Source organism: Eutrigla gurnardus, assembly GCF_963514095.1.
Source record: "Eutrigla gurnardus genome assembly, chromosome: 2".
In the NCBI taxonomy this organism is placed as follows: Eukaryota; Metazoa; Chordata; class Actinopteri; order Perciformes; family Triglidae; genus Eutrigla; species Eutrigla gurnardus.
The window spans coordinates 3,545,880-3,572,980 of record NC_139916.1 but is presented as its reverse complement, the minus strand read 5'-3'; the positions used below and the strand labels follow the sequence as shown (position 1 = coordinate 3,572,980).

General features: G+C 45.1%; 1 protein-coding gene across 4 annotated transcripts in view; it reads right to left on the bottom strand.

Annotated features, from left to right (window-relative positions):
- Positions 1–27,101, bottom strand: part of ephb2b (eph receptor B2b) — a 113,164-nt gene that overhangs the window by 62,926 nt on the left and 23,137 nt on the right. For all 4 annotated transcript variants that reach the window (XM_084033346.1, XM_084033344.1, XM_084033347.1 and 1 more), the window contains exon 2: positions 8,217–8,296. In XM_084033346.1, the coding sequence (XP_083889472.1) occupies positions 8,217–8,296 (80 nt within the window). The remainder of the gene's footprint in view (positions 1–8,216; positions 8,297–27,101) is intronic.

The window sequence follows — 27,101 nt, the reverse complement described above, 5'->3', positions numbered from 1 at the left end:
GTGGAGGGAAGCAAATGGGGCATAATAAGAGCCTAACGATCAAGCGCCGAGTGTGAAATTAGAAGAAACGTCTTCATTTTCACAGCTCATTCCTGCGGCCCTTTTACCCAGAGTGGTCATGTGTTTTAAAGCATGGAAGGTGGAGGTAACCCTGGTGGTGGATGTCAAGATGGATTAGTGAGAGGGGATGAGCCGCCCTCAGAAAACTCTCCAGATCCCGTTACATCGGGCTGAATGTTGTTTTTTTCTTGTTCTCTGAGCGTGGAAATACAACAACCTCGGGCTGATTCCAGTGAACAGTGAATATAAATATATATAATATAACATAAGATAAATACATGTTTATTGCCAGCATGATCAAAGGGATTTTTTTTGCCATGCCAAATATGATCAAGTGCTAATTTGCATGTTGTGAAGTACTTTTTTCAAAGTTACGAGGTAAATAACAAGCAATGTGTTTTTCATGGTACACTGAATGTGCGTCCTTTTCTCTCCGGGGAACACACACACACACACACACACACACACACGAACACACACACACACACACACACACACCCACCCTTATAATAAGAAAAAAAAATCAATGGTGTGAAACGGGACGCGCGACTGGCTCCAAACAAAAAGACACAGTTTTATGTTTTAATTGCTCTCATTAAGGCTCCAGTAATCCCGGGTCGAAATAGTGTTGTGGCAATGTGTTTGGTTTAATCTGCTGTGTGTGTGTGTGTGTGTGTGTGTGTGTGTGTGTGTGTGTGTGTGTGTGTGTTACCTCTCCATTATTCCAAGGAGATGGAAAATAAACACTTGGAACGCACCTGCATTAGATATTTGATGATTTTGCATGAATTCTCGTCGGATCTGTAGCGATTAAAAAAAGCCTCGTTGTTACATTTACTTGGCGTTTATTATGAACACAATTAGTATTTGAAAACAGGATGTTGTGCAACTGAATCTGTTTAACAAGCTTTAGACAAAGCATGTTAGATCCAGATCAAGCAACTGTTTCAACTGTTGCCATCTCTTCTCTTTATACTTCCCCACACCGGCCTTTTGGTCCACCGACTGCTGCGTGCCGTCATTTTCTATTATGCCGGAGATACAGAACACCTGAAGTCTGAAGTGAGTATAGATTGTGGTGATTAGACCGTATGTCAGCTGCTCCTCTCTTCCTCGCTGAGTTATACGAGGTGCTACAGTTCAGTGACGCTCGCTGAGAATGAGGTTGAGAATCGATATCTGCTCTGCCACTCCAGCGGAGAGCGAGAGAGAACGGTTCAGCTGACCAGCGATCCATACGTCTCCGTGACAACCCATCTCTCTCGCTTGATCCGTAAAGACGGCGGCGAAACGCACCGTCGAGCCTGAAATACAAAGAGTGGAAATACCGAAACGAGCCCCGTCCTCTTCGTTAGCAGCTCATTTACCCAGCAGCCCTAATTATTATTATTTTACATTCACACCTCGTCTCCATTTAAACCGGAATGGGTTCATCGCTACCCAGGACACGTACGTCGTGCTTTAATTGGAGCTACAACAACTCAAACCACCAAATCAACGACTTCCAAACGAATTAGAACACAAAACCAGAAAACCCTCGAGATCGGCCTCGCGTGGAAACCCATCTCCGCTTTCAAGCAGCGTCGGGTCGGCGGCCGAGAGTCTGAACGCAGACCCGCGATGTGGATGGATTTCAGCATGCCGTCCGTTATACGGCTCCGTCGGGACTTCGCTGCATTCGAACACAATCAAGTTGTCAGAATTCTCAATTTCCTGTAACATCTGCGTTAAAAACAAAAAACCAGGAGGAACTTCGCCAACGAGCAGCCGGTCAGCAAGTTTGTTTGGCTGCAAAATGTTTGGACCACGATTCCACTCTGCAGGGACGCTGGTCTCTGATAAATAGCTCCGTTTGGAAAGATTTGTTGACTGTCATGTATGACTTATTTAGAAACAGAAAGAGAGAATCATTTGCTGGTGTCAAATGTTATTTATGAGTATATTTTACAGCTGCCTTTTTTTTTAGAAGTCGGCTACTTTATGACTTGATGACAATGGATCCTTTTACAGCTGCCACTGCCACTGCCACCGCCACCGTGCATGCTGGCAACGGAAGTGGCGTTTTGTCGGAGCCATCCAGACGAGTTAGCGAGCTCTAAACTTTGATTTAAACCTCGGGGCTAATGGCATCAGGATGTCTGGTTGGTCGCGGGCTCCGTTTTTCCAACAGCTTCACTCGACTTCTGCAGGATTCCAGCGGGATCACGCTGGTTTCAGAGCGACGGGTGTTTCAGCGAAATGAGGGCCCGTGTTAACTGGTGACTTTCAGCAGGTTGCTTATAGGAACTGACATGAATGGTTGCTGTCGGGATTAAACACGGAGGAGGATGTTTTCTCATTATTGGAGGCATTAAGGAGGATGTTTTCTCATTATTGGAGGCATTAAGGAGGACACCTAAATGTTTAATCATCATATTTATCCAACTTTATATCTCACTATTAAATATTGGACCACTTGCTAATGTATTTCACTTATCTAAGGATTTCAAAAGTACATTTCTTTAGGTCGCATTCTACGATTTTCGGCAGTTTGTGCCGTAGACTTTTTTTATTCAAAATGATTTTAAATTGTTTGATTATTTGCTTTTCACTAAAAATGGATGTTCACCAAAAAAAGACCTGTTCTTTCTGTGATGCAACACCAAATACTAGTTTCTTAACTAAATGTAAAGTGATTCCAGTGTGTTTTAGTGCCGCGTTTAAGAGTTTTAAGCACATTTCAATGATTATTCTGTAACTATTTTGGCCGGGGTGACGATGGAATGACATTTTCATGTTGTAACGTTCTTTAAACAAACTGTAAAAAGGTCTTTAACACACAATTACACACACTTGTTTACAGCCTTATAGCTAAAGCTAAAGACGATCAGAGTAATAAGCAGCCTGTCAGTCGAGAAGCGGTGTGAACATTTCAAGATTTCATTGTTTTGACAAAACATCAACTGTATTTATCACCTCGTGTCACTGCAGTGTTTTTATGTTCACTTGAACTGAGCCGCGTTACATATCGGCCTCTCTATCACCGACACGAGCAAATAAATAATGCAGACGAGAGAGAGAGAGAGAGAGAGAGAGAGGGCCAGTGGAAAGCTCCCGGGGCGAAGTCGCCCCATTTGCAGTTGTGGGAAATCTGTCAGGGCGAGAGTGGCTTCCCTAGAGGGACGGAGGACAAATGACACCCAGTCTCTGCATTCAATTACTACGGGAGACAGCAGGCCATGGGAGCCAAATCCTGCAAGGAGACCCGGGCTCCATAGAGAAGGAGGGACTCACACACACACACACACACACACACATACACACACACACACACACACACACACACACACACACACGCAGACTTAAGTAGAACTGTCTGCTGCAGTCAGCTCCAATTACCACTGTCCACTACTAATGCACAACATGTGAAAGTAGGAGAACAATTCAATATCCCCCCCCCCCCCCCCCCCCATTCCTCAAAGTTACATTTTCTTTGCATTTAATTGCGAATCAAAGTCACCGTCCCAAATTAGCGGTCACTTTAAATCCCAGCGAGTCAAACACGATGAAGTATGTAAGTACAAATTACTTGTAAAGAAAAAGAGAGGTTATGTGGTGAAGAAAGAAAAAAAAAGAAGCAGCATGGCCCTGTCGTCTGCCTCACATGCTCACATTTATATAAATATAACCTCAATCTTATTCTAAGGGAGTTCAAATACAATATGTTCTATAAGTCACATGGAATTTTTTTTTTTGTTTCAAAACATTTTTTGCCCTCTCGCAAAAAAAAAAAAAACTCCCTTCGTTGTTGCTGTGTCCCCGAGTGACACAGCTATATCCTGGTACAGGGCATTATGACACATGCATAATGATCACCTAACCCACACACACACACACACACACACACACTGCCTTATTATGTTCTGGGCATTATGCAGGAGACCTCAGTCTTCCCTCCCAGTAGCTGCCTGTGGCCGTGAGTCTATTTGTAAGCTGTTGTCAGCGCCGCAGCGTAGGGCCGAGTGTTGGGAGGGCGGCCGCCGTTTCCACTTGAGCAGAAGAAGAAGAGGTCGCTGACCACTTGACCCCCCCCCCCCCGCTCCACTAACAGGATGTACCGTGTGTCACATAGCATATCCTCAACGGCTTCTCTGAGTTTTTTTTTTTTTTCCTCTTACGAGACATTTGCAGTGGATTCCAAGATGCACACTTTTTGTGAAACGCCACCAGATGTGTATTATATGTATTCATGTAATATATGTTCAGACTTCACCTCAACTCTGCATAGCATGACTGACTCACACCCCAAAAAATAAATTAAATGCACTTCTATGTTGTTACATGTAGCACCGTTGTTCTTAAGGTATCCTTGCTGAACAGCTACTACTTTACTCAGACGAGGACCCGACACTCTGAGTAAAGAAGTACTCTGTTTCTAGTTTTCACTCTTGCTTTATCGGCGATGATATGTTGTGGTTTCTTTCTTTCAACAAATGTTCTTATTGTAAGTCTCTTTGGACAAAAGCATCTGCTGAATACCTTAAATGTAAATGTAAATGTGTGTGTGCACGTGGAGTTAAAGCGGGTCCGACTACACCGGCGGCGGCGGCGGCTTCCCTGTGTGGGCGGACTGAGCCATGTGATACGTGTGTTTTTTTATTTTACTGCCAGAAATTCAAAACGCTCCTTTACAAAATCTCCCCGGGTACCGGTAAATATCCCATCGGCTCTCTGTGATTTTTTGGGGGGGTTTTTCAGCTTTGATCTCAGGAATGATGACGACGTCTCGCTTGTCTGGCTCAGGGACGACATAACTCTGGCTGTCGTTTTTTCATAATTAAAAGGAAGAACAGTCTCTCTGAGGGAGAGAGATATACAACCTGATTTACAGAAGCTCAACTGTAATGTTGTTTCACACAAATCATTCCTAAAAACCTTGGAAGAAGTCCGTTTCACAGCTGTGTTTGAAGAGATTTGTGGCTCGACGCTACGGTTGTCATTGGCAACACTTTTGAGAAACTGGCAACGGATTTTTGGACTTTTTTTAACGTATTAAAAGCGTTATTTAAATATTACTGTTACAGTCAGATCCATAACGCTACATGTGTTTTCCAGACGAAGATCAGATAAACCTGAACAAACAAAAAAACAAAAACAATAAGGAAAGTATCGCAAACATTTAGTTAAAATGAATCTGTTGCTCAGATAAAAACAACAAACGACAAAGAATTTAGCTTGCCAACTGTACTAAGTAATAAAGGATTTATCCTCTTATGACACATTTTCACCTCATAGGATCTTAAAATGGCCTGGTTCGCTCTGGAAATAAGCTGTAAATATAAAAAACAGCGGAATGCCGTCGCATTTCTGACTTCATATCGCGGCGTCCGCTGATTGCGTTCCCGTCGTGTCTCCGAGTATCGCATGTCGAGTTAGGATATATTTCATGAAGCCATACAGAGTAGTGAAAGCCAACTGCTGGTGCGGCGCTCTGCTGGATGTCACTGATCCACCGGCTAAGCCCGGCCAAGCCATGCATATATACATGTAAGACAATAGCTTCTGTAAAGCACCTCTCGCTGTTCTACGGGAGGGAGGGAGGGAGGGAGGGAGGGAGGAACACCTGTCGCCCCCCGGGCCTTAAGGGACAAGCTATCTCCATCGCTCTCACTCGTCACTTTCCAACGTATCATAAAATAAAAACACCACCCCGCCGATACCTGACTAAATCCTGGGAGGGGGCTTAGGGACGTGTTTGCGTTTCATTGCACTCCCCGACGACGTGGATTCAAGTCAAAGCAGGAAATAAGAAAGTCCTCACAGATAAGCCTTAAATTGTGGAGATATTTGATTTTTGGACGAGACGCCGACCGCGAGAATGAGGCGGTCGCGCCGCACGGGAAGGAACGGAGACTGGAGCTTCGTTTTCACCGGCGTGGGCATTTTCACCACACGACATACTTCTACAGAGGATTCACCAGTGACCTTTTCTGGATTCCTGCATGTTTTCAACCTCTTTCCACTCTGTATTCAATCTGATTATGAAATATGGCTGCAGTGAATGTTTTTTGCCGAGTCCACTGTTTTTTTTTTTTAGATGAAAGGACGACGTGATGTAAACTGTCGTTGGGAGGGTATATAAGCTCGCTCTCGCTGTGTAAATTGGATCCAGAGCTGGCGAGAGGAAGAGGAAAGCAGGCGTCCTCTTGCTTGGGTATTGATTGTGGGAATTAGCAGGGAGGAGACAACATGCCCTCAGGTCGGGGGAGAGCTGGAGCTTATTCTAAATTATCGCTGAGCAACTTTGAAGTTGTATCATGGAACGGTTGGGAGCCAGCGCTGTAACGCTGCAACTTTCTGCTTCTTTTTTTTTTTTTTTTTTAGTGCAAAGAGACACAGCATGATAAAGTATAATTCAAACCATCTTTAATACCGACCACAGAAGCATAAATAATTGAATAAAATCGGCAGTGGGTTTTTTGAAATGCACCAGCAAATAAGTCTACAACATTTTTATTTTTTTTCCCTCTCCTTTGGACTTTAAGAAGTCTAAATCTTGTGGTGGGGGAAAGAAGTGAAGGAGACTGAGACTCTGGTTTTGGCTGACTTTAAGTGGGCCTGGCTTGCATGTGGGCGAGGAGGAACCAATGCCCTGGCAAAGCATGTGGAAACACTGTGCTTCAAACACCAGCACAGGGCCCGTATAACACATAGCTCTCTAGGCTGGCATCCGAACACACGTATCCAGCTTCAACGTTGCGATTGTTCATCATTATGCGTGTTGTAGTGGAGCAGGGAGTTCACTGGAGGTTAAAATGTGTCAAACCCCGGATGGTTTAACCCCAAAGAAAAAGGGTGCTCGGGGAGATTTACGAAAAATAAAAATTTGTCGTAAATTCAAATTCTACAAAACAAAAAAGGGTTTTCTTCTTCAAAACATCGTCTCATGTGTGTCGAATGGGTTCAAATGTTTTTTTTATGTTTTCTGTAATGCACTTTTGGGAAATACTCTTATATTGGCTTTTTACTTCTTTTACTTTTTTGTTTTTCTTAATGTTCCTGAGCGACTTTATATATTTTATTTATTTGTCTTACCCCTGTTTTTTCCCTGTGCTATGTTCTATTTTGTTCATGCACTTTTGGGAAACACTCTATTGGCTTTTATAGAGTTTAACTTATTTAACTTTAGTTTTTTTCTCATTCTTAATGTATCTTAGTGGCTATGAGGCAACTCTGCAAGAAAGCCTGAATGCTGTGCAGTGAAACCCGAAAGAAAAAGGGTGCTGGTGAACGCTCAAGTGTCGGGGGTAAAGCTCGGGGAGATTTACCAAAAAGAAAAATTTGTCGTAACTTCAAATTCAACCAAACAAAAGCTTTTTCTTCTTTAAAACATCGTCTCATGTGTGGGGAATGCTGGGTTCAAATGGCTTTTTTTCTGTTTCAGTTTTTGTGTTTTCTGCAATGCACTTCTGGGAAATACTCTTATATTGGCTTTTGTAGAGTTTAACTCCTTTTACTCTTGGTTTTTAATCATTCTTAATGTACCTGAGTGACTTTATATATTTTATTTATTTGTCTTCCCCGTTTTTTCCCTGTGCTATGTTCTATTTTGTTCATGCACTTTTGGGAAACACTCCATTGGCTTTTATAGTTTAACTTATTTTACTTTTGTTGTGACTTTGAGGCAACTCTGTAAGAAACCCTGACTGCTGTGCAGAAAGAAAAGAAAGAAAAAGGGTGCTGGTGAGCTCTCAAGTGTCGGGGGTAAAGCTCGTAAGATGAAAAATGTGTTGTATCTTCAAATTCTACCAAACAAAAAAGGTTTTTCTTCGTCTCATGGTGAGTTCACGTCTCACTTTGCGGTTGTGTTTTTGTTCCTTCCCCCAGTTGTTGGGGAAATGATTTAGCTCCCTCCTCTGGGAACCAGGCCGGCTCATTAATTGATCTTTGACCCTAAAGTGAGAAACCAGAACCACCAACAGGAGTAAAGTTATGGTGGGGGGGTTGAACTAATTTACACATTAGCTGCACTTTTATCTGAACAAAAGCGACAGCCGCCACACACCTCACCTTTGTCCCGGAGAAAATAGGAAAACAGTCCGAAAATGACTCGGCAATTATGTTATTATGTGAAATAATAGTTGAATTAAATGTTAATGATGGAGCGGGTCACTTACGCTGTTGTCGCTGGTCCCGGAGACGGGGTAGACCGTCCAGCCGAGCTCCGCGGTGGCTGTGGTGGAGTCCATAAGTGTCTCTGGAGGGGAGAAGGAAGAAGAGACGGCGGTCAGAGAATCGAACGCGTCGCTGCGGTTCCACGGAAGCCGTCGAGTGGTGAGCGGGAATATTTGGAGAGTGTGAGTTTGCTTTTAAAATGTCAAATCGTGCTAAGTTTATTGACCGTTTGGGTCTTTGGTCTCACACTTGTTCTGACCAGCAGCTGAGAGCTCCAAACAAATCATATAAAATTACAAAAAAATTCATTTTGTAACCGTTCTGAGGAGAACATAAGCAAAATATGTGTTCATGAATATTAATAAGGGGGTGTTAACAGGTCCCAATTAGTTAATTATTAATAGATTCACTGTAAACTGACTGTAAATGAATCCTTTAAGTTATTTATTTAAAAAAACATGCTGGTTGAAGCTTCACCAATGACATAATAATGACATCATATTAAACTTGTCTACTGTTGATTTGCACTAAACCTTGAACCCTGGGATGTTTTAATGGAACATTTTCACACATTTCTGATATTTTATGGCGTATTGACATAGCAATGGATTATAACAAACAGAGCCTACACAAACAAAGACCCATTCATGTGGTCTACGGTCACATCCTGGTCAGCAGCACTACGCCATCATCACCATCACTTGTGACTTGAAAACACAGCGGACTGGAAGAGCCTAAAGCTCCGTGGAGGAGGGGCCAACGGTTTCCACGCCGCCGGATTAGCCCGGGGGAAAGGAACACCTCTGGTAATTGGGGTCAAAGAGGAATGTGCCTCCTGTCCGTCATGAGGGTCCTCGGTGGACTGGGCACGCATTCCACCGGTCCGCTACTGGACCGTTGGTATCGTCACCTCCGTGCCCTTCTATCCCCCTCAGCTCTCTGGGCGTTCCACAGGGCAGGCCTAATGAACCCCCTCCCCTCTGCTGATTAGGACCCTGTGTCAGCCCTTGTGCTCCGGTGTTGAACCGCAGCAGATGGAGTGAGCATTCATCAGGTTGGAGGCGTCAGCTGCAACTCCAAAATGCCACAGAGGGATTTAAACCCCCACCCTCCCGACAAACACGGCTACTAAGCTTAGCATAAGTCACAGCCGGCAGGTCTGCTGAACAACTCCACGCTGCTTCCTTAATAATGTCGTATGAACTGAGTTGCTGCTAATATTTTAGGAGCCCTGAAATCAGATCAACACTTCCTTTTTTTCCCCTTTTTGGATCTTTTTACAGGAAAGATAGAAGCTCTGAAGTCGACGTCTCACAGGAATCTGTTTGATGCCCACAACATACGCAGCTCCGTACCAGCCTGCAGGGTATTTTAGAGACTTCCAGTTGTTTCACAACCCTGGATTTCCTCTTGATTTATATCCCGGCAAAAGCCACAGCATTTAATTAACAGGCTCCACATGCACCGGGTTTATTTCGGTGGGACTTGTGCTGACTGACTTTTCTTTCTCGCCCGTATTACTCACAAAGCATAATAGTAGATTCCACATCCTTTTCACTTATCACAAAAGCCCAAACTCGTATAATTAGGCAGATGAGACCGCAATTGAGCAGCTATTGATAACCTTATATGTGTGTGGGAGTTGAGTAGCTTGCATGGGTGCTAGGCAGCGAAACGGTAATTATTTCCCCATAATGATAACGATAATTAGTGGAGGAGTAAAGTGAGAATAATGCCCCCCCCTCCCCCTCCTCCTCCGTGGTGGTTTGGAGCAAATTTCACCCGGAAAGTTAAAACCAAAGCTTTCTTCCTTCTTGTTTCCTGCTTTCTTTCCCTCATCCTCAATAACTCTCCTGTCTCACCTCTTTCTCCCCCTGTCTGTCTCTCTCCCCCGCTAGCTACTGGCCCACATGCTCGTACCTCACCCTGAAAGAATGATCACTTTCCTTCCTCCCGCTGTCGACGCTTCGGCCACACACCGATTCATTCCCCCCCGCCGAGCGGAGCGGCACATATCTCAGCGCTGTCAGGCCGCCGCCGCCGCCGCCTCGTTCACGGTCTGAACCCCAGCGTGGCTGCTCAGCAAGACACGCAGGCTATTAATCAGCAGGAGGACGGGGGCGCACGGCCCTCGCTTTGAGTCCGACCGCAGGAATCACTTGTTTTTTTTTGTTTTGTGGGCATAAGCACAAGGGACTGGTGGTGGTGTTTGAGCCGTGTAACAGCATCTACTGCGTTTGCAGTATATCCAGCGTACGATACGCCGTGAGCTGCTGCAGAGGAGCAGATGTAATCAATCTGTGAGCTGTCTATTGTTTATTCCATGACGTGGCTTATTAAACCGGCACACACAACCAAATAAAGGCTTTTTTTTTAAACGCTAACTTCTCTGCGTTCTCTGCCAAACGGCAAAAAGCACGCCAAGGCTGCGGCCGGGAGGCGTGATAATGTGTTTCAGGCGGGAAGACATTCTTTGTATCGTAGGTCAACATGTGACTAATTGTCTGCAGGTACTCTCAGGCTGCAGTTCTCTGCAGGCGTCGCATGGCCCGGCTCGGAAAAAGGACATTCTCACATGTTTTACTGCTGTTTATTTGCTTTTGACGGAACAGAAATGTAATTTAAAACATTTATTAACTGCTTCAAACTATTTAAAACCACATCCGGTATGTTTTGGGTAGTTAGAAGACATACAATTATGTTTTTTGGACATAATTGACCACTTTTAAAAGACAGCTAATTTTAAAAGTGGTGCAAATCATGTTCTTTTACTTACTGGTGCACTTATTTGCATTTTAGTCCCTATTTTTATGCTTTCTATAAGCTGTGCTCAAAGAAAGAGAACCTTATTTGTAACTTCCTTCTTTTGGGAAGACGAATCTGTTCTTTCCAAAAATAATCTCGTATTTACAGTACATCCTATGAAAAACCGATGACTCTCCTCCTCTTTCCGACTGTTCAATGATTTATTGAAACAAAGATTCCCACAGTTTGCTCACATTTAATATAAAGTGTCTGGCGTCGTGAGACCCTGATTGTAGTGTAATGGATTCACACAAAAGTGTGAAGGAGTGTGAGGACGACACACACACACACACACACACACACACACACACACATCCGACACTCTGAAGATCTGATGACAAATTGCAGCCTCTCAATTTCCCCACTTACAGCCGTGAGTGTCTTTGCATTATTTGTGTGTGGCGACGGAGAGCGGGAGCTCATGGGGAAAAAAAAAATGCCCGGCGGTCAAAGCCCGACAGAAAGCAATACTGTTAATGTAGTATATTTGTCCAAAATACCAGTTTTAACAACATTATGGTAAATATTTGAAGCCCCCCCCCCCCCCTTTTTGTTAAACCCTCAACACTGGAGGGGTATGAATATGCAATGAGACCTATGAGTGTAAGAAAAGCCGAGCCGGCAGAGTGTTTCCTCCAACACTTCCTGAGACTAAGAGAGAGTTTAGTGCTGATCTGAGAGAGCCCTCCACTGAGAGGCTGTCTGAAGTGACGGAGGGGGGGGGGGGATGGTACTACAACAACACTCCTCTTCTCTAAGAGGGGTCAGTGCTGCATCTCGGCTTTCTAAAGAAAGCAACAGCATTTTCAACGAGGGGAAACAGAGGATGTTTTTCTACTGGCTGGACGTTATCTACAAGCCGCTGCGTTGCCGTGGCGATAAATGAAAGCAGGATCCGGAGAGAGCATCTCTACCTGCATACTTTGATCATTTGCTCACCTTCCCTGCAGTCTTTGCCCTTGGTTACACATTTTATGTTTCCTGCAAGCCTGTTGCCCAACTTGTGTTTGGTCTGTTGGTTTATGACGGTGATTTGACCTGCAGATCTGGGTTTCAGGCACAGAAGGCCAATTAGGAAGCTGCAATCTGATTGACGGACCCTCAACGAAAATGCACCTTCCAACAGGGATTTAAAACAAACAGAACCATATTGTTAAATGGCTGACTTGAGATTTTTCTATTCCTCAGCACGGAGAATCCCATTCCATTTTCGAACAGCTCTGCAACGTATTGCATCAACGTCGAGGAAAAAAAGGCCCCTGCATGTAAATTACTTTGGCGTGGCCGCTCAAACTAAAAAAACCAAAGAGAAAATACCAATTTTCTGACAAACTAGCCTGTATTTAGGTCCTACGGTTTAATGAGGGGTGTTTCGAAGAAGCAATTGACCTCCAAAACAGCGTGAAGCAACTTCGGGAGGCTTTTTTATCTTTCTCGCCAGCGGAACTGTAGCTTGCTCTCTCTGTGCAACAAATCCCTCAACGTTCAATTCATAAACCACATATGGTGCTTTTTTTTTTTCCGTGGCAGTGAAAACGTCCGCTAACGGGGCTAGAAAGAAGCTAAACACCCCCCTCCTCCTCCGCCCTATAAAACCCATGCTGGGTAAAGATCAGCTCAACCGCTGCTGAAGGGCGCAATGTGCATTTACTTGCGTCTCACGAAACACCTGAAACCGTAGAGTTGTGGGGTTAAGACGGCGGTCTGCAGAGTAACATGAGCAAGCTGTTCATTGTGCTAAAAACAGAACCCTATATGGTGGACCCGAGCACGGAAATCTGCCCAGATTAAGGGGCAAGGCAGTGATATACCCCTGAGGGAGGCGGTGCAAGTGCAGAGACATGATTCATAGGCGTAATGATGGACGGGGGCTACTGTACGGCCTGTTGGAAAGAATAACAGTCTGCTTCATTGAGAGGGGGAGACCCTCAGCTCAACGTATCTGTCAGCACAAAGCCGGGCCATTAAGGTACAATGGAGCTCCACCACTGTCCCATAACAGCATGTCCCTGTGTGCTAAATGAAGTCTTAATCCCACTTTTACAGGGAAACAGGGACTTTGTGGACCATGTGGCACTGGCCTCAACCCAAGAAGCTTTTTTTTTTTTTTTAAGAGCTAGGCTGGCATGCAGCCCTGGGTGTTTCCCCCCCGGTGTTCCACCAGTGAGACATCCCTCTGTGGAGGCTATTTGTTGGCTGGTTTTGGACGGTGATGTGGGCTTTTGCTTCGTAGGACTACATGTTGAGCTCCACCTCATCGGGGCTGCAGAGTGGTGCGTTTCTACCAAGACGTGGAAAGATGAGTGAGGAAGCCGGGGCAGTTGACTTTGGCAGTGTGAAATATGGTAGCTCTCTCACACACACACAACACACACACACACACACACACACACGGACTAAAGTAGAGCACTCTCGGAGCACTGACTGTTGACAGAATGATCCAGCATGGTGTTCCCGGGGGCCTCCAGCAGGATGTACGACAGTAATCCCGACACAGCCGAGCCGTGTTATCAGTCAGTGTAACTTAACTTGTCAGCGAGGGGGGGGGGGAGCTAAAAAACAAACCTTAGACAGCAACTACTACTAGTTGACTGGATACGGGTACACTTGACCCCCCACCACGGTCCAGTTTCAGCTACTTTAGATTTCTTTTTTTTTTTTCATCTTCTGGTTTCTAATAGTGATGATTCTGATCTGTTTTCTGCAGCAGTCGCCCTTGAATCTAAATAAATGTACACATAAACTGTAGTTAACACTAGTAATGGGTATTTAAACCTAAATAAAACGTATTTCCTTTAAGTTGTTAACGTCTGGATGTCAATATTAAATGTCTAAATCTGGGCGGTTTTACGAGGGGAATGCTGTCTTCCACGACAAACACAGAACGCCGTTGCACATGGGCAGCGAGGGCAACTGGTTGAGTCAGCGCCGACGTAGTAAAAAAAAAAGGGTTTTATAGCCCACTTTCACTCCCAGCTTACTGGTTTGGTTGGCACTTTATGAGAGGGACCCGTCACGCAAACACGCAACCGGAGTGGAAGTGGGTAAGGCGTAGGAGGGCGTGGGAGGGCGTGGGAGGGCGTAGCATGTGTCTGCTCTATGTCTTTGTGTTCTACATGCAGCTCCCTTGACGACTGATTCAGGGCACCTGTGTGACGAGGTGGGCGGAGTCTATAAAGGTGGCTCGTTCCCTCTCTGCCCTCACTCTCTCGACTCCCTCACAGCGTCTTGTGTTCCCTCCTTTAATGCCTTTTTCTTGTATCCTGTTGCATCGACTTAAACAAACACATCTGTAAAATGCAATTCAGCACAAAAGCAAGAGGCTTTAAATGAAAGGCTGCAAATCATTCTTCCAGGAGCCGTCGCTGTCTTATCTCACCCGTGATTACAACGCCCCGGAGTCATGTCAATCATCTGGAAGGAACGAGCGTTTCTTTCCATACGTCAACCGTGTGGTTTTGTCATTAGCAGCACCTGTAGGTGTGTCATTAGCGAGGTTTCACCATTAAAGCCTAGTTAGGTCTGAGTGACACCATATTTCATGGTGGAGAGAGACATGAATGTAAGCAATAAATGGAAGTGGGGACCGGTCACCTGGCCCAATCATATATATAAATATATATATATGTATTATATAATATATATATATAGAAACCTGGCTAATAACACAAGGCTGGAGGATTTATACGTACACTTTCCATATTTCCCCCCAAATCCCTGACAACCCGCCGAGACCTGTTTAACACATCAGTACGTTTTTAAACTCTGCGGTGGAAAAATTCTGTAAAAGTAGGTCCCACATTTCTTTTTACAAGCGGCAGCAGCTGATGAGAACATGCGTACGATTCAGAAAAAGAGTGACATTCATCCATCCAATCATCCTAAGTGCCGTGTGAGCGCCGTGATGGCCGGCGGCGGCGGCGAAGCGCGGTGGAAAATACCTGCGGCAAAGTTGGACAGGGATGCACGCCTCACTTTTCATCAGAGTGAAAGCTTTTCAGATACCTCCTGCTAATTGACTTGATGGAAGTAATCATCCCACGCCTTTGCCTACGAGCCATTAGTTAGAAGAGGATGATTAAAAAAAAAAACGTACACAGCTTAGAGCTCATGCAGGAACATGAAGGAATCCTCTGTTTCACGGACGCGTGGTCGGCGACGAGGAATTCGTCTCCTGCTCGCACGCTCCCTGATGTTTGATTGGGCGTCGCGGGGGGGATAGCGGGGGGGGATAGCGGCGCCCCGTAGGAGGAGTGCGATACTAGTATGAGCCCCGATATTCTCTCACGGCTGAAAATACACTCGACTCCCCCTCCCCCCTGATTCACCCTAAATGAGATGATGTCTGTGGTCGTCGAGGGAGCATCTGTCTCCATGACAACAGCTTTGACGGGCAGCTCTGGCTAATTGTGGGTTAGTTGAGGTGGTGGGAGACACCGGCTGAAAAACGGGAGGGAGTTAAGATGCCAGAGTGCCGTTAATGCGAGAAAAGCACTTTGGAGATGAATAAAGTGCAGACTGAAAGGCGAAAGTAACATTTTTGGTTCCTAAAAGGGAAGTATGTAGGTTTTTATATCTGTACCCCCCTCTCTACTACATCCTCCTACGTAATGCACGCCAGGTCAGTTCATTCAAGTCTGACAAACAAATCCAGTTTATGACCTTTTCTACATCCTCGTAAAGAGCCTATCATCCTCCACAAGATCCTTTTAAAACCTGCTGTAAATTCCTGCGCGGAGGCCCTGGGTTCTCCTCATTTTGAAGTTTGGTGATAAGGTTGAACTGTTGACCTGCTCAGAGACTGAAAAACATCTACTTATATGTCCGTCTGGGTTTAAGTCAGGTGTTGAATTCCTACCTGTTCTCTCATGGCAACAAGGCGTAGAATTATCAACTAAAGTTTGTTTTGTAGAATAAAGTTTTATCCTGAAGCGTGCATTCATCACCTCTGCAGTCACTGGTGGATCTGTGAGTGCAGTTTATTGCCTGAATGGAACGTTCCATTGTCTGCCTGCTTATAGGTTGTATCCGTTCAATAAAACAACAGATCAGAAAAGCAGTGGTGGTTGGAGACACACCTGGAGGAGGAGATCCGATCTCCACCGAGTTCCACTTCCTTTCGGTTTCTACCACGAGACCTAAGAATGTAAACCTATGAAGCAGATTTCTGTGTATAATAACTGGAGATAGTCTCCATCACGTCACCTCAGATGCACTGATGGCAAGAATCGATATGCATCCTGATGCATATCGATTCAATACCGTGATGCTGTAAGCAAGGTCACACTAGAACACACAACCATATAAATAAATAATAAATACAGTTTTTCATGCAATCATAACAATGGGATCCTCAAGAGCATTCATCACAATCCCTTATAACTACTTTGAAAGGACATATACTGTTCTACTTTAATTTTGTTTGTTTTTTATGACAGATGATATAAAGTATGGGCAGGATTTTATAAGCATTTTGCTTCTGTCTGCTCCTTCTCCATGTATTCGATTTCTGGATGATTTATGTTTGTTTTTCTTTTACAGTATGGTGAATGCTTGAGATTCATAAATAATAAATACTCCACAAGTTTGGAGTCCGATGGAGAAAGGAGAATATTCTACAGCACCCTCAGCTTTATTGTGCACGTAACGTTTTCCCTTATTATATTAATTATTAACAACATCTCTAAACTATAATGCATCCAACCTCTTAAAGATGCATGTGATCAATCCCCTTGTTTTTTTGTTAAACCCAGACTAAATAAGAAGGCGTGCAGCCCCCCGTGACCTTCGGCGGCGTCTGTAATATCTATCTGGCGAAGCAGCACGTTTTTAAAGAACACCTTTTAAATCTGCGTACCTGAGACAGTGAAGCAGTCTTATGAATTGAGCTGCATTTAATCCCTATAAAGCTCAACTTTCAGTTCCTCCATTTGAACCAGACTCGTACGTTCAGCCGTAGTTAAGCCCTGCAAAGCTCGACTTTCAGTCGCTCCATTCCAGACTGTTCAAAGATTTACCAACACCCCGCTGTTGCTAATGACAACTGAAGACCGCAGTGTGCTTGACAAATTAGTTTTGCATCTCATCATATATCAAACAAATCTGTCTTAAAAAAAACGCCTCACACGCAACGGTCTCTTTTTCTGCTCTTTCGCCTCAGATTTAGTTTCTGGGTCAAGTGCTGGGGGGGGGGGGGGGGGGCAGATCCTTAGACTTCCTTGTGTTTAATGATACATGTGACTCATCTGGAGCTGTAAATGTTTCACACAATCTAAATAAATGAGGAGCTTTCCCCGCCCGCCTCACAACAGTTTGTCTCAGGCTGTGGTTACGATCACAAAGAATCCGGGTGCTCGTGAAGAAACCCAGCTGTGATGTCATCAGTTAGGATGTGAACGTACGGCGACTTCACTGGAAGTCATTTCCTTCTGTATTTCTTTCTTTAGGTAGCTCAGGTGTATGCCTGTCACTCTATTCTCTCTCTCTCTCACACACACACACATCACCTGGAACTGATTCCACTTAGTTCATACCTGCCACAGTCACCTTCCAAAGTAATAAACCAAATGTATGGTATTTCACTTTGACTGATAATGAATTGGAGAATAATGCGATACAGTGTATGATGTGTTGTGGGAGAAGAAGTCATACATTAATTTACTAATTATGAGTATGTGATTTTTTTATTTTATTTTGATTTAATTAATTTTAATTCATTTTAATTTTATTTATTTTTATTTATTTTTATTTGATTCATTTTATTTTATTTTTTTTATAACATTTTTTTTGTTTCTTTCCAATGCTTTTAATGTTTTATGTAAAGCACTTTGAATTATTGTTGTTAAAAGGGGCCTTGCCTTGTCAATATATACCATAACAATGTGGTAGTAAAACCACGACTTGGGATGCTTCCATCAATAACTCCATACGATGTGTTCATAACGGTCCTGCAGGATGTCTCCTGGATGCATTCCGTTTAATTAAACCCACCATATATTTGATTGGCGACGCCTCCTCGAGAAGACACCTCGGAGTCGGGAAGTAAATCAAACGAGTGGAGAAACTGACACCGCTGAATAATTCAACCGTTCAGTCGGCCCATAAGCCGCTAATGACTAGTTCCCCGTGCTGCTCCCACGTACGACGCTTCCTGTGTGTCACGCAGAGGAAAACCTCAACCAGCGTTATTGATGTGTGACGGCACGGCAGGGTCAAACCAGGAGAGTTGATCTCTTTGCCAGTCCATGTGCCAAGAAAGTCATCAGATCGGTTGTTTTCTAACCCAGCACACACACACACACACACACACACACACACACACACACACACACACACACACACACACACACCTCCGGGACCTGCCGCTAGTTAATCAACGCCGTGATGTACTTAGGCAACATATTTTCTCACTTCTCCGTCGCTTGATGTCGGGGGCAGAATAATACTTCAGACAAGAGGCCATAAATTAAGCATGCACGTTAAAAAAAAGAAAAAGCTGGGAGGTGGGGGGGGGAGGGAAGTGGCGTTATGTGGTTGAGCAACTTGCAATAAAACAGCGCCGTTACGGATGACGCGGTATTATCACGTAAAGAGGGGAGGCTTGATGTAGGGGTGTAATAAATGTGTATTAATGGGCATAGTTATGTGTGTTTTACAATGCCTGCAGTCATGTAGGAATGGTAAAAGAGGAGCGGTGATTTATTCTCACTTAGCACTACGCCATAGACGCCGTGTCTGGCCTCTTCTTCCCTCTCTTAATTTATCATCCCTGTTCCCTCCATCCTGTTTCCTGCTTTATACTCCCCGCCTCGGCTCACCTTCATCTTATCTCCGCTCCAGCTTTACGCTGCTTTATGACGCTGACAAGACGCCTCAGCTCGCCTCCATACTCCCTGACCCGGGGAAGGAGGCGGGCCTTCCTCCCTACCAGACTGTTTAACTCCCATCACCACTGTCCATCACCAGGTGGATTCCAGGCCCGTGAGCTAGCTCCTCTACCTGTCTTGGTTTGGAAGAGTTATGTGGGGGGGTTGACCCCACGAAGGTCTATAACAAAGAGAGTGGAAGGCCTGCTAGGACCATTACTGCATCCAATCACACAGACGTGCAGCAGGAAAACACAGCTCCTCGGCATAACCCAAATATCGCTTACAGTACAGGCAGCCCTAAAGCCCTGCAATCAACATGCTCTTAATCACCGGCTGCACGGCACAATGGAAATGGTGTTGGCAAATCGTTAAGGCACCTTAAGGACCCTCTGTTAGTCAAACTTACATAAACTGGGAGATATTGGATACCGGCGGAGCACAAACAGAGAGCTAATGGTTTCACGGTGGTCAGCTGTGAATGAGGGGAAGACGGAAAGTGAAGAGAGAGAAATGGAGGGGGGGGATAGATGGAGGAGACTGGAATGTTTATGTTAGGGGGGGGAAAACCCACCAGATTTCTATGTATCTATGATCCTCACGGTGTTACAGCGTTCAAATCAAACTCGCTTTAAAGTGTATTTTCAGGGACGTTTCATTACAGCGACGGCTGAGCAAAACAAGCACACAATGATGCATTTCAACGGTTTTAAATCATGATGATCCACCGGCGTCCTTGTGCAACTAATTCACAACACTGTTAACAAGAATCAATACATTTTGGAGAACTGTGGGGAGGAAATAAAGACATGTTTGGGGTTAGACGCAGCCATCAAAGAAAATGTCTAGTTCAGGGATATTCTTTCAAGATGGACAAAGAAAGAGTAGAAGAAGAAAATGAGACGTGAGGGCTTCTTGGCTCACCCCGTTTGGCCTCGTGATCTTATACAGCAAAAATGTGCCAGCTCCGACTGAACTTCACATTCTTGGCTTTTTAAAATGAACCATATTAGGAACGCTGTCCTGTGCAGCGTCAGGCACAACGGGTTGCCTAATGTGGCATCATGTCGAGGGGAGGGGGGGGGGCAGGAAGGTGTAGACGAGTCCTAAACCATAAAGTCAGATAAATGTTTGCATTACGACCTGAGAGGTAAACAAACAGCGCCTGGCTCAAGTTAAGTCCAGAGCTGCTTCGTGGTTCTCCGTGGAATGCCAGGTCCCTTTCTTTGCTTTAAAGGCAGCGAGGCCCAGCGTCTGTTTGTTTTGTGGCCATTACAGCCACTTAGCCTGACAGCACACTTTGTTTCCCTTATCTGCTGAACAGCTAAAACGCATAAGTGTTTTCAGCGTCTGTTCAACCTTGGGGTTTAGCTCCTATCGCCGTGTTTACGCGTGACACAGATCAAAGACAGATTGCTTTTGAGCAGTAAAAGAAGAAGAAAAGGTGGACTTCATGGTTTCATTCCAACAGGAGGGGGGGGGGGGGGGGCAAAAGGTATATTTCAACACCTCTGACAGGTGAGGGGGGAGCCGTCCAAACAGAGCTGGTGGAGAGTAATAGCAGGAGATAGTGCTGTGCAGGAGGAGGGATCTGTGTGGTTCAAAGTCAGGACCCAGGAAGCAAAAAAGACTCGTCAACATACCACAGCAACCGCTTGTTGCCATGGCAACTGGTCAGCAGGGTGCTGGTGTGATGGACAGCACGTCATCAACAATAAGAGATGCCTCTGTTCCCCCCTCTGGTCGAGACAGCGTTTACGCCGTAAAGGGAGACGCTGATCTACAAACCTGTTGAGCTGCGTGGATGCAGACCATGTTGTCTCACCTTCCAGCTACGCAAGACTCTGCAACACCTCCACAACACCTCCACAACACCTCCACAAAACCTCCACAAAACCTCCACAAAACCTGAGATTTCCTGTCCAAACAACACCAGCAACTACAAAATCTGAGTTTTGGCTGGTAGTGTTAAAATGAAATTTCATCCTGCAGTTAAAAACTAAATCATTCCCAACACTGGATTCCTGAAATCATATAAAAGCCCATCTGAGGAGCACGGCTGCATGCAAAATCTTGTTCCCATGTTCAATGGGTATGTAGTGCATAGTGTACAATATCAGAGTTGTGCACCGAAAATGTGTTTCTATTCCTTAGAAAGTAGGTCCCATATGAGAGAGAATTTTCCCACAAAACCTCTATTTTATTTATGATTCTTATATCCAAAGGGAATTTGCAGATACAGAAAAAATATATATGCCGAGGTTTTGTTCTTAATCCACTCAGAGTTCTTTTTTTTCATTCTGAATGACTTGTTTCCAAGATGTTATGAGCATTGTAGAAAATGATATGAACACAAATTACATCAAAGACAAGAGGCATGTACTGATTGTGATTATCATATAAATTCATGAAGGAACAGATATATTTTCGCCTGAACTCACTTTTTTGGGGTCTAGGGAGACAATTACTTTGTGGCTCTTGAATTGAGTCCTAATTGCTGTTTGTGTGTGAAAGATCAGGGGAACAGGATGTGTGTGTGTGTGTGTGTGTGTGTGTGTGTGTGTGTGTGTGTGCGTGTGCGTGTGCGTGTGTGTGTGTGTGTGTGTGTGTGCGTGTGTGTGTGTGTGTGTGTGTGTGTGTGTGTGCGTGTGTGTGTGTGTGTGTGTGTGTGTCTTTTCATTTTGAAAACGTTTCTAAAAGGATCTTACAAAGCCTCTGGATAGAAAAGGCACCAACAGGTGGCAAAGAGGAACATTGAAGACGGGCACAAAAGTGAAACATTCTTGTCTCAAACGGCAAAAGAACAAGTGCAGACGTGGGAACCCGACAGGGAAACCAAAAGATCAAATAAATAAACATATATAGACATATATAAATATATATATATAGATGGACGGAGGCCAGCTGAAGCACAGAGGGATTGATTCACATGGCGCGGTGCGCGGCCCGCATGCTAATCAAGCCTGTATGTGGTTGGATGCGGCGCGGGGCGAAAGCGGGTGTACGAGGTGGCTTCACAGGCCACGGTCATTTGCCAGCATTCAGCTCCCATCAATATCAGGGGCGATTAATGAGGGGCTAGAGGGGAGGGCGGGGGTGAGAGAGGACTTTGGGAAGGGGGGGCGGCCAGGTGTTGGAGGAGGCACAGAATGGGAATAAAGAGGGCGCGGGCAGTGATCCGCGAGGAATTCCAGCCGAGCGGCAACAAGAGTGGTGGGGGGGGGGTGCGTGCTAGTCATGCACTGCAAGAAATGCCCATTAAAATGCTGCAATTGGTTCTGTTTTTTTTTTTTTTTTTTTTTTAGCACTCGTCAGCCCAAAATGATAGAATGAAGCCGCGACACAAAAGAGCACACCAAGCCTGAAGTGAAACAAAGGACTGTCTTTCCGGAAAAAGAACCTCTGAGCTTTTGTATTTGTGTATAAAACACTATAAACAGTGGTCATTGATGAATATGGTACTCTGACATCCTGCTACGTTATCCGGGGAGTGAACGTTCAGCTTTTCAGAGGATCGTGAACCTCAGCTCGTCAATTAGAATATTATTCTCACACCTTTAACGGACTAGAAACCTCTTTATATGTTTAATGAATCCTGCAAAATTAGCATTAAACACCGATCCGAGGTATCAATTGACTGTCTTCTTGAATGTTGACCGGTCAAAGTCACGGGAAGTGCTACTGGGATTGAGATGTAGAGGTTTGAACACTGAAGTTGAGTTTTTTCGTGAATATTTTTTCCCTTCAGATGCCTGCACAATGAGACCACAACTTTGCCTGGAACAAGCTCGATAAATAAAAATACCACAGAAAATGACTGTTCAACACATGTTTTCCAAGAGTAGGTCTCGGCGTACGTCGGTAAACCGTGGTCACATTGGCTTGGAAACTGCTCACACTGGAGTATTTACTGATTTAAATGGGCTTTTGGACTAAATATTTTACTGGATTGGATCATCTGGACGTTTGCCGATGTAACAAGAGCGTTTCAATGGGTGAATTACTAATGAGGTTTCCTACATTCTTTAAATATTGTTTTGCATGTTGGTGTGCTGATCCTACCTGCTATTGTGATTGTTTATTACAATTGTTTGCATCAATATAAAGCTGATCTTTCCAACGATGTATCGTATGAACAGCTGTCTACATGGCATGAAGAGCCGACTTTTTACTTGTTTTTTTTAGGATTTCATGGTTAGTATTGGATTGCGTGACTTGTTAAGGTGTTTTTTTCTGTTTACAGATACAGACATGGTGAGGATAAAGGAAGGGGAAGTGTGGCTTGGTGTGCGAGTGTCTGTGTGAGGCCCCTTTAATGTGTTGGGAGGGAGGTTTAAAGGCTAAGACCATGCTTCGACCTTGAACCCCCCCCCGGGGGGAGAAGGTCCCCGTGTGGATGTCGGAGGGTCGTGCTCTTTTAGGCGTCTGCGAGCCTCCGAGCTTGTGTTTTATTGTCGGTCGTGCCTGTTGTGCATGTGGGTGGCCGTGATGGAGATATGGGTGGAGTGTGTGTACACACATGGAGGTGCCTGAGTGGGTGTGTGTGTGTGTGTGTGTGCTTACATGTGTGTTGGCACAACAGAAAGGCATTAGAGCATAGTGGTTTAGCATGTGTGTGATAGAGAACCGTGGGCCCAGGGGAGCAGGGCTTTCATGGGGGGACCCGTGAGGGTGCGATGACTCGCCAGGTCATGTGACCGCTGATTCTCACAGAGGCGCTGGGCAGTCGGAAACAAGAGGGCAGCGTGTTAGGGCCGCATGCTTGTTTCATTGTTTGTGTGAGGGTGCCTCGCTGCTGAATGCGGACAAATCAATCCTGAAACATCAGCATCATCTCTCACACACACACACACACACACACACACACACACACACACACCGGCCTGGCCGAGGCTGCACGGTCTCTGGGAACCGACCCGACAGCAGTCCCATCCTCATTTATCTGTCTGTGTGCCTCCTCTGTCTCCGGGTCTTCATTTGTCTGTTTCTGTCGTCTGTTTCTCGTGGCCACGAAGGGAGAAGCAGAGTATGTTCTCCCTCCTTTCTCTCTCTTTGTCTCGCTCAAGGGGAGGCTGTAAAACAATACCAATCCAACGAGGACTTAAAAAGGCACTACATGTGCCGAATGTCGGAATACAAAGTGCTAATTCGATATCCTCCGATTACATCGACGCCCGGCGGTTGCATTCCTTCTCTGACAAAGTGCAAGAGGAGCAGTATATCAAGGCGGTATTACCCAGGGTAGCATTAAAAGCTGCATGATAGCGGTTATTAAACATAAATGTTAACCAAGCAGAGTGAGTGGGAAAACACTCTGATTTAAAAGCCGTCATCCAGGATCTCCAGTTGGGGGAAGAGAGCGAAACACCCACATATACTTAAGCCTCAGAGTGGATTAGAGTCCTGCTCTGTGGGGCAATGAGGTGATAGCAGTTAAGGATTAATGTCACTCATTTATCTTAAAGCTACACAGCCATCGGGGGGGATCCAAACCGGAGATATGCCGATATAGCAAATGCATCTATTCGGTTCAAATTGGCTTACAGAATGAAGCATGTACTGTGGCTTTTACTAACGTTTCCGAAGCCGCAGAATCATTTAAAAAGCCCGTTTTGTTCCGTGACACACTCCAGCCAGCCAAACCCATGACAGCCATACAGTCTTATTTCCAAATCACCGCAGACAGCTAAAGATATCGCAGATCGGTTGGACAACGGGCTCCCGATTCCTCCGCCGAGTTGCGTTGCTGGCTATCGCGAGGTCGGCTTCAACCTAATGAAACAACATAAATAGGGGAGGGTGGGGAGGGTCGGGCGGCTGGCACAACTCATTTTGGAAAATAAATGCCACCGCAGCTGTGAGAAAACCGCAAGACACAAAGGTCGCCTTGATTTCCAGACAGCTCAGTGATTCCCAAGGGTGGAGCCCGGGCCTGGCGAGGAGGACAGTGTTGGGAGTGGGGGGAGTGTGTCGACTCTGACAAGTCCTCTGTGGCACCCGGTGACTCGCTTTCCCCGGTGACCTGAGAAAGTGTTACCCCCCCCCCCCCCCCCCTCCATCATCCGCCACGTTCAGACGAGGGCTAAAAGGTTAATTGAACCTCTGTGCTGCGCCTTCCTCTGTGTAATTTACTGTGATTAATGCATGGAGGTTACTGTCAGACTCATTCACTAATTGTCCAAAGCAGTGCGTTAATTAACCACATCTGCAGAAATGTGTCTGGAACTGTACGGGACCCCGGGAAGAAACAAGTGGGGCTTGTGTGTGCGGGACAACTGTGTTAGTCAGGACACAACAATTTCAAAACACCGGCTCTCTTGTTACACTGTCAGCCCGACTCAAAGGAATGTGTGTGCTACAACTGCTGACGAGCTCCCCTGAACAACAACACAAAAAAGAAACCGCCCTCCGCCTTTGCATATTAAATTCTTCCACACGTCTTGATTTAGAGTTCCCCTCCCCGCCGTCAACAAGAATCAGCATTTGCTCATTGTGGAGGAGATTTCGTAGAATTAACAGCTGAGTTTCTGCACGCTGGTCGGACGAAGCATCAAGCTAGAGTCAAAGAGATCACAGCTCTCTAACGTGTTCCCGACTAACGACGCCATCTTCGCTGGTAAAACTTCATTGTCAGCCTGTCAGCGCGTCTCTCCCTCATGTCACTTATTTCTGGAGATGCTGTTTTTTTTGAGTCAGACAGCTCCTGTATGCAAAGAGAGCAGCTCTCTGAAGTGACAGGTAACTAAAACACCGCTTGTGTTATCTTTGTTTTGCTTGAAAAGTTGTTTTTCCTTGAGAGAGAGAGAGAGTGAATAAATACCAGAAATCACAAATATAATGTCAAAGTCTATAAGACTCAGCTCTCGTGCGGCTTACAATTTAATAGAGCCTTCTTCGTTTTGATGATATGGACGGCCAAATTCCCCCGACGCACATGCTGCCACAGCTTATCTCGGGGAGAGAGAGTGTGTGTGTGCGCATTAATTTTGCTGTGTATTCTCCCCGCTGGGGTGTGTGCCTGCATACGTTGAGCACATTCTGCCAGCCCAGTGCGCTGACCTTGTGTCCCTGTGTGTGTGTGAGACTCCATGGCCTATTCGCTGGCTCCTTCTTGATAATGGGTGTATGTACATTTTAATCTTGGATTACTCGGCAGACTCGGAGGAGGGCTTTCTGTCAGCCCGCTGCATGCAGACAGCCATTACAATACCCCGAAGCCAGAGTAAGAAAATCATTACTGTACGCTTTCTCCCGTTGCAGCGCCGCTAACTCGGGGCGTCTGCAAAGTACAAAGCCATCGAGTCTGAACCGAGACCAATCCGGGGGAATGTAACCCATTTATTCTACCCCTCCTCTTCTCGGTGCACAAAAGGGGATACGGAAAATAACAATTAAATTCAAAGATGTTCCTTTTTGTATAGTGAAGGACAATGCTGGCACTGTCCAGGTTTTTTGACGAGTACACAAACTGACAATGATTACATTCACTTCAATTAAAAAAAAATATATATCACCCTTAAGCTTTTAATAAGATTTCCCAATGTCATGTTTAAACAACAGCCTCCATATTTTTCTAAGGGCAGCGTTCAGAACTAATTACAGCAAAGTCAAACTTGCCTGCCATTAATTGTTATTTATGAGGGGCGAATACATTTTCTGAAAGTCGCCGGGCTACTTTGAAATGTACGCCGACCTTGGCGTGGAACGCAAACGCAGTAATGCATTCACACCTTTTGGCAGATTTTATGCAAACTAAACTGAATAGTTGATCAGGTTTCTCTTCAAGGTTACATGGTTGGAGGCTTGTGTGTGCGTGTGTGTGTGTGTGTGTGTGTGTGTGTGTGTGTGTGTGTGTGTGTGTGTGTGTGTGTGTGTGAGACTCTTTGATTGTGTGTTCTCCTGTCCCATGACTTCCCACTGTGCTTTTTTAAATATTCAGTAGCCTGAGAAAAGTCTGAACATATGGGATGTTTTTCCATGTTTCTCGGTCGTCACTGACATGGAAATGGAATGAAAATGCAACTGTGGTCATCTCCTGAGGGATTGGAATTAATTTACTGCTAGATTACACTGGATAATGGCCGTATCATTACAAAATTAGGTTGACAGTGGTCTTGGAGTGGATGGTGTGTGTCAATACAACAAATGTGCATCTGTATGTTTGTGTGTGGTGGAGGGGGGGGGGGGGGGGGGGGGGGGGGGTTGTGGCCCTTGAGA